At 48.9% G+C, this 7,919-nt stretch overlaps 1 protein-coding gene across 7 annotated transcripts in view; it reads right to left on the bottom strand.

The window, feature by feature from the left end:
• Positions 1-1,297: 1,297 nt before the first annotated feature.
• Oxnad1 (oxidoreductase NAD-binding domain containing 1) overlaps positions 1,298-7,919 on the bottom strand; it is a 29,070-nt gene continuing 22,448 nt past the window's right edge. For 5 of the 7 annotated variants that reach the window (XM_006252624.5, XM_006252625.5, XM_006252626.5 and 2 more), the window contains 3 exons: positions 5,866-6,108; positions 4,011-4,119; positions 2,021-2,959 (listed from right to left, as the gene is read on the bottom strand). In XM_006252624.5, the coding sequence (XP_006252686.1) occupies positions 2,805-2,959; positions 4,011-4,119; positions 5,866-6,108 (507 nt within the window). In that variant the 3' untranslated portion in view covers positions 2,021-2,804. Of the gene's footprint in view, positions 2,960-4,010; positions 4,120-5,865; positions 6,109-7,919 lie in introns of all 7 variants that reach the window. The other 2 variants (NM_001107295.1, XM_063275356.1) reach the window with 2 other exon arrangements.

Below are 7,919 nucleotides of genomic sequence, written 5' to 3'. Positions count from 1 at the left end.
CCTTGGTCAACGTCAACTCCCCAGGAGATCTGTAGCAGCTCAGCACAGAGATTCTCCCTGGTCTCCACGCCTGCTGCACTCCAGACTGCAAACTGCCATGGCTGGTTTGCTCAGACTGAATACCAGAGATGTTGATTGGCAGCAAAGACACTGAGGCGTTCTCGGCCAGCAGACCAGAATATGCTGTTCAGGACTTAGCACCAGGAAAGAACCAGAGGGGACAAGTGCAGGCAAACAACCCTAGCCTGGCCCACCTCAGTCCTTCCCAACACTGACAGTCAGTCGGTGCAGGGTGTCAACAGTGACAGCCGGTGCAGGGTGTCAACAGTGACAGCCGGTGCAGGGTGTCAGGCACAGCTGGGGCCTCCAGACAACAGCAGGATCGACAGGGTGCTGGTGGGCCCGAGGCAGGGTGGACCCTTATGCTGACATCTCATGCAGCCACTCGTGCCAGAGGCCTAGGATGGGCTCTTCCTCTGTCCCCCTTGCCCCCTCCACTGCACGCCACCTCTGCCGGTTGGCAGGAGCCCTTTGCTAACCTCACACTCCTGTATTTCACTGGTACGATCCTGGGCCTCCTTTTCAGAACTGACTTTAATGTGTATGGGTGTTGGGCCTTCGTCATGTCTGTATACCGCATAAATGCATAGCCAAAGGAGGAAAGAAGAGGGTGTCATACAACCTGGGAGTTACACGGGTGTGAGCCACCATGTGGGTGCTAGGAATCGAGTCCAGGTTCTCTGGAAGAGCAGCTCATGCTCCTAAGCAGACCCATCTCTTTAGCACCTCCCGTCTCTTGAGAGCTCAGCTCTGAGTCCACCCTTCAGAAGACACTTGGGGGTCGATCAGTAAAGCACAGCATTGAGGCAGCTTGGAGCTTCTCACAGGTCTCTTTCCCCAAAGGCCGATGACTACCTCCTGGGGTGAACAGCATTCCCCTCAGACCCATAGCCCCCATCCCTCCTACTCGGTATGAGCTATAACAAGGCTGTGCACTGAGTGTCAGTAGTGTGGTTGGTGACAGGGATAAGACATCACCTAGTAACACCTCAGTTTGTGATGTGACTTTATAATGTCCTCACAATGCTAAATGCACAGTTCAGAGTGAACGCAGCCATTGGTGACATAACTTCAGTTCAGTCTGCTTAAACCTGAAAAACTCAAAGTAAGGCAGAGGCTGCATGGTGATGCCTTCTCTTTAAGTCCTGTGACTGAACTACATCTAGGCCCATAGGCTTCTAGGCTGTGTGCATTAACAGGGCTAAGGGCAGTCTGCCAGCATCTCCACTGGGCCTCCCGGGTCTCCAGCACTGGGCTTGCCTAGGGTCTTTTCACTTCCCTGGGCTGAGGCCACAGACCCAAGACTGTGCTTCAATCAGTGTATGAACTTTAGGCTTTTTCTCTCTCCAAATCTAAATAGAGACAGACAGAACGTTCTTCCTTTAGCAGTTTTATCAGTGCAGCTGGGATGAGCTTCTGGTAACCCACTCCTCCATCCAGACTTGGTGGTGGTGCATGCCTTTAACCCAGTGTTTTCCAGCACTTGGGAGGCAGAGGAAGGCAGATCTTAGAGTTTGAAGCCATCCTGGTCTACAGGTACAGTTCTAGGATAGCCAGGGCTACACAGAGAATCCTGTCTCAAAAACCACCATCAACAACAAACAACAAGAAAACACAACAAAGCAGAGGTGCAGGTCCTGGAAATGGCACTGTCCCCACAGCCAGTCCTAGGCGTAGTTCAGCAGGCAGCCGGCCCAGACACTGAAGCGGATTCAAAGGAAAGAGCAGCCACCAACACCTTTGCCCCAAACAAGACGCCACCTGCTCAGCGGTAGGGCAGGGCACAGGGTGCAGAGAGGCTTCGTTATAGAACAACTGACAATAACGATTACTCAGGGAATCGACACCAAGGAAAACAAAATGGTCACCCAACCCCAAGCTGTTTTCCTAGTGATTTTTCATTCCCTGATGGCGCATCAGGCCACTCACAGTGAAAGAAAACCGAAGCAATAAACATGAAGACATTTCAAAATAAAGAATGTATTTAAAATTATAAATTCAGTAAACATAAATTTTATGAATTTCTGTCCAATTATTTAGAGAAGTATACAGTTCACACAAAACCCACACTTTCCTTTAATTAACATAATTAGACTAATTTGCCCCCAAAGGGCAAAAGAAAAACCTGTATTAATCAGTTCGTGGTGTAAAGGCCAACTCGAGAAACTATTTTTTTCTAGGCCTCCCTCCATCTTAGTACTGATGACTGCTCGCCATAGACTCAAAATTCCAGAAAGACGGGGTCCCAGAAAACAGCCCTGGCTCAGGGGTCCCCAGAAACGCACAGCTGTGAGCTTCTCCTGGCTATGGAGGCCGTTTTCAGCTTCTGTAACTTGCGTGTGCAGACACCCAGATTGTTTCCAGTTGCTTTACCCACTTAATCTTGGCAGAACAGGCCAGAGTCTGCCTGCTTGCATAGATACCGTGAGCCTCCCCATGGTTTTCCCTTTGGGAAACCTTTCCCCCCACCCTCTTTTATTTATGGCCATCTCAAATCTGGCTCTCAGCCTGTCTTCCTGCCAGCAGCTCATCAGTAAATCTTTTAATTACAATTGGGTTGAGCATGGTCTTTTCCCCAAAGGTCAGAAATTCTGTAATAATGAACTATCATAGGATAATTAATGAAAGAAAAATCAATATAGTGAAAAATAGTGCCACCAATGAAGTCTGCGGGAAGTTTCTCGTGTGACTCTGTTGCTGGTTCTCACTGTCCTGAGCGGCTCTCAGGTCTTCTGTGCCTGCTCCTACCACCACTTCTCAAAGCAGATGTGTTCCTTGGGAACGTGGCTGCTTTCCAGATGCTTAGAGAAAAAGTCTGTCATTGGAGGTGGGCCGCAGACATAGAACAGAGTCTCTGCCGAAATGTGCTCTCTTATCTCCTTCTCTGTTATTCTTCCATCTACCAAAAAACCAGAAAAACACCAAATGAGGTTCGGCACGTTTGAATGCTGACCAACCAGAGCTGGGTGTGGGTGTTCACAGGCAGCACCGTGAGCCCAGACCCTCCGGGCTTCCCAGGCCTGCGGTAAGCAGAGCTTACCCCCCTCTGGAGAGGAGAACTGCCTTCAGACTCACGGGTAGAGAGAGAACTAACTCCAAATGCTGTCCTCTGGTCTTCATACAGACCTGTGTGTACACATGTGTGTGGAACACACACACACACACACACACACACACACACACACACACACACACACTGTGGCGATGGAAACCTTTAATCTTAGCATTTAAATGGAGGTAGGTGGATCTTTTTGCGTTCCAGGCTAGCTGAGGAAACACAGTAAGACCTTGTCTCAAAAAAAATCTAAAACAAACAAAAGGTAAATAAAATAACTTTGAAGACTCCTTCCAAATAGGAAAACTGAATAATTTAAATAGCGATTACTAGCATACGGAACTGACTCAACCAAAGCAAGACTATTATTTTTTTTTTTCCTTTTTTTCGGAGCTGGGGACCGAACCCAGGGCCTTACGCTTGCTAGGCAAGCGCTCTACCACTGAGCTAAATCCCCAACCCCGACTATTATTTTTTTGACTATATGTTAAACGATGACAGCAAGGACCTCTAAAAATTGTGAAAAATACACATTTAATATGAATAGTAGGAAACCTATCTATAATAAGTTAACCCAAGTCTGAACATATCAATTCTCCAAGAATGAGATTCCCAGCAGGGGATTTCTAACAGTAAAAATGCTTCTTCTTAATCAGCTGGCTTGTCCATCCAGTAACTGTGCAGCTCGACAAAAAATAAACCTCTCTTTAGAGGACTCACCTGGGGGCTGGAGAGATGGCTCAGCGGTTAAGAGCACTGACTGCTCTTCCAGAGGTCCTGAGTTCAAATCCCAGCAACCATATGGTGGCTCACAACCATCTGTAATGAGATCTGGTGCATCTGCAGACAGCTACAGTGTACTTATAATAAATAAATAAATCTTTAGAGGACTCACCTGTGACATAAGGCTTAAGTTCAGAACTGATTTGGGTCGTCTGTTTTGTAACGTGAAAACTGCAGGCAATCTTCTCAGGAAACTCATGTACTAAGTCGAGGATATTTTTCTGAAATGACAAACATATTGATTGGATCAAGCTACAGTTAAAATAAACTATAGTTAGGTATGGTGGCACAGCCTTTACGCACAGCATGTGGCAGGCGGGAATAGGTGGCTCTCTCTGAGTTCAAGCCAAATCTGGTCTACGCAGCAAATGTCAGGGATAATGTCTCAAAACCACCACAACCTGGTGCTACCACCACCACCACCACCACCACCACCACCACCTCCTCCTCCTCCTCCTCCCGTTTTTGAGACAGAGTCTCACGTAGTCAAGTTAGCAGTCAATCTGCTGGTTGGCCACAAACACCTTACTTCCAGCCTTGCCATGCTGTACTGCCTGGTTTTGTGTGTCAACTTGACACAAGCTGGAGTTATCACAGAGAAAGGAGCCTCCACTGAGGAAATATCTCCCTGAGACCCAGCTGTAAGGCATTTTCTCAATTAGTGACCAAGGGGGGAAGACCCAGCCCATTGTGGGTGGTGCTATCCCTGGGCTGGTGGTCTTGGGTTCTATAAGAAAGCAAGCTGAGCAAGCCAGGGGAAGCAGGCCAGTAAGTAACATCCCTCCATGGCCTCTGCATCAGCTCCTGCTTCCTGCCCTGCTTGAGTTCCAGTCCTGACTTCCTTTGGTGATGAACAGCAATGTGGAAGTGTAAGCTGAATAAACCCTTCCCTCCCTGACTTGCTTCTTGATCATGATGTTTGCGCAGGAATAGAAACCCTGACTAAGACACATGCCAAGGGCTGGGGCTACAGGTGTGACACCATGCCTGGCCCTAGTGACTTTTCTGTTCCACTAACTTCTAGATTCTATCCCACTTGGTGAACTGAATGAAAATGGGTCTCACCGGCTCATGCTTGACTACTTGATCCCAGTTGGTGGAACTGTTTGGGAAGGATTGGGAGGTGTGGCCTTGTTAGAGGTGTGTCATCGGGGCGGGCTTTGAGGTTTCAAAAGACAAATCCCACTGCAGTTACCCTCTCTGCTTCCTGCTTGTGTCAAGATGAAGCCTTCAGCACCGTGCTGCCTGCCTGCCTGCCGCCACGATGGTCATGAACTATACTGAAACCAGAACTTCCAGGTTAAACTTTCTCTTACAGGTTGCCTTGGTCACAGTATTATATCATAGCAATAGAAAAGTAACCGCGACGCCCCAAATCTCATCTTATATTGTGATTTAGCTGGGGACTTTTTTAACTGTCCTGGGTGGACTATTATCTAATAATTATCATTTGAATTGATTAAGCCTTGCTAAGCCTTCTGTGTGAACCTTTGCAGAGAAATCTGAACCTACAGAAGAAAACATGTTCCCATTTACGTTTATTTCTTTGTATTGGCACATATTCACTCTTCAGTGATGGGCTTCATAGAAGACATTTCCATTGGATGATTGGTTTATACATTCTGGTATTACATCAGGCACCTCAGCCATATTCACCCCACCCTTCTCCCTTTACTTCAGTCAGTCCCTTAGGTCTCATGCCTCCTTGTCCTATGACCTGTATGACTTTTCAGTGTTTAATTAGCATACAATGTAACAGGTTTCATTACTGCCTTCTCATATGCACTTTAATTTGGCTGCGCACCCCACCGCACACACTCCTTTCCTCCTGCCCCGAGCTCTCATCAGCCTTCAGCCCAGCAGCCCCCTTTGCACCCGTCATGTCATGTCATGTCACCTGCTGTTTATGAACTACCCGATTTCACACACGGGCATGGAGTGCACGGTAGACATATCTGCCACCTTACCTTAAACAGGAGTTCACTGGTGTTCTTTGCGCTGTAGAACAGTTTTATTGTTCCTATATCATAGCCTCTCCTTTTTTCTTTGTGGTCCCGGTGGAGATCTGCCGAGTGGCGCAGGATAGAAAGCAGGGGGTTAATCCCAACCCCTCCAGCAATCAAGACGAGGTTTCGAGGGGCATCTGTGGGCTGAGGGTCAAAGAAGAACTCTCCACCTACTCTGAGAGCCACTTCTGAGTCAAGTGTGCACTGAAGCAAGAAAGAAAAGATCCTTTGGTCCTGTGCATGGCAAGTGTCAGACTAAACATCTATGTACGTGAGACCACGGGCTGACTCTCTGCCTGCTTGTCAGTGTCTGGGATGATCTGCACAGCTTGTTCTCAATTCTCCCAGAGCCCTGGGGCCTGATTCTACTTGTCCAGCATGTGTGCCATTTGCCGCTCCAACTTGGTGATCCCTACGACATAGCCATTCTGGTCTAAGCAAGGGGGCTTGCTTCAGAGATTTGCCATTGGCATCACAGGTGAGGGGCTGAGGTGACAAAACCGCTGTGGATGCAGGCAGGACAACCTCTGGGGTAGGCATCCCTTCCTCAGTCACGTTCCCATGTTCTGAGCTGAGAAAGACCAGATGGAACTGGTGTGCCCTCACACTGTAAGGCCCGGGGTTCCCTCCTGAGCTGAGCGTACCCAGTCAGACTAGTGTGCAGGCTTGGCCCACACAGCTGTCTGCACACATCTCCCTCTAGCAGCCAGAAAAGCAGTAGGAGGCTGTACATGCAGGCCACGTGTCACACCGGCCTGCCCATGTAATACACCAGTAATCAGTGAGGTCACTTGTAGAGGGCCGCAATAACATTCGCCACCACAAGATGGCGCTGGCTTCCACTGCGCCCCACGTGGAAGGCTGAGATAGTTTCGCCATTACAAGATGGCGCTGGCCTCCGCTGCGCCAGCCGACTTCCTTTCAGGAAGTTAACTGTGTGCGCATGTGCAAGAGTGCCTTCGTGCCAGGTCTTTGCCCACTCCGGGGCGTGCCTAATGAGATCATGGGTAAGCAACCAATCAGGTGTGGATGCGCCGCGCTAGGGTGTATATAAGCCGCGCCATGCTGGCGCCCCGCGCCCTCTATTATTAATAAATAATAAGCATTTGGCTACAGAAGGATTCGTGTGTTCCCGCGTATTCTTGCTGGCGAGACAGCGTGGGACATTTGGTGCCGAGAACCCAGGACGCCACACCATCGCCAGGCGCCGAGAGATCCTCCGTACGTGGAGAGAATCCAAAGCTGCAGGACGCGGGTAAGCTCCTGAGAGACATGCTTAGCCTTGACCTTTTCCACTTCACTCCCCTGCTAGATGTGGCAGAAGGTTTTATTATCGTTTTGGCAGCCCTCGGGCTTTCTCTATTGGCCTTTGAGTTTCTAGCTACCGCCAGACAGCGTCGGAGGTCGCATGGGAGCCGCCCAGCTGTAATAGCAAAGCAGAGAGCGCTGGAGGAGGTGCAAGGCGGCATGTCAGAAACAGGGTTGGGTAAAAAATTAAAGAGCTCAAGGAAAAAAGATAACAAGCAGACAGTCCCCTCTAAAGACTTCAGATCTGCGGAGGTGAGAGATTGGGGAAAAAACGCCCCGGGAGAGATAAAACAGAGAAGGGAGAAAAAAAGGTCTTGAAAAGGAGAAGTCTTTATCCGGTAAAGGAATTAAAGGCTTCAGAGCTTGATAGCTCAGAGACAGACGAGCTTAGCTCCTCTGAGGAAGAGGATTTAGAAGAGGAGGCAGCTCGCTATGAAGAAGGAGGATACAGATGAACAACGAGCTAACAGCTTGGGTAAACAGAAGGAAGTAGAAGGCGGAAACCATGCGGTTTCCCGGCCTATAAGCCCCAGCGCCCCTCCATCTTATCTGGAGAAATTCCACTCAGATTCCTTCCTCACTAAAGAGGAACAGAAAAAGATACAGCTGGCATTCCCGGTGTTTGAGGCCGCCGATGGAGGCCGTGTTCACGCACCAGTAGAATATGTTCAAATTAAGGAACTTGCCGAGTCGGTCCATAACTATGG

This window comes from Rattus norvegicus, chromosome 16 (genome assembly GCF_036323735.1).
Source record: "Rattus norvegicus strain BN/NHsdMcwi chromosome 16, GRCr8, whole genome shotgun sequence".
Taxonomy (NCBI): domain Eukaryota; kingdom Metazoa; phylum Chordata; class Mammalia; order Rodentia; family Muridae; genus Rattus; species Rattus norvegicus.
The sequence above is the reverse complement of the archived record's forward strand: the minus strand, read 5'-3'. Positions and strand labels throughout refer to the sequence as shown.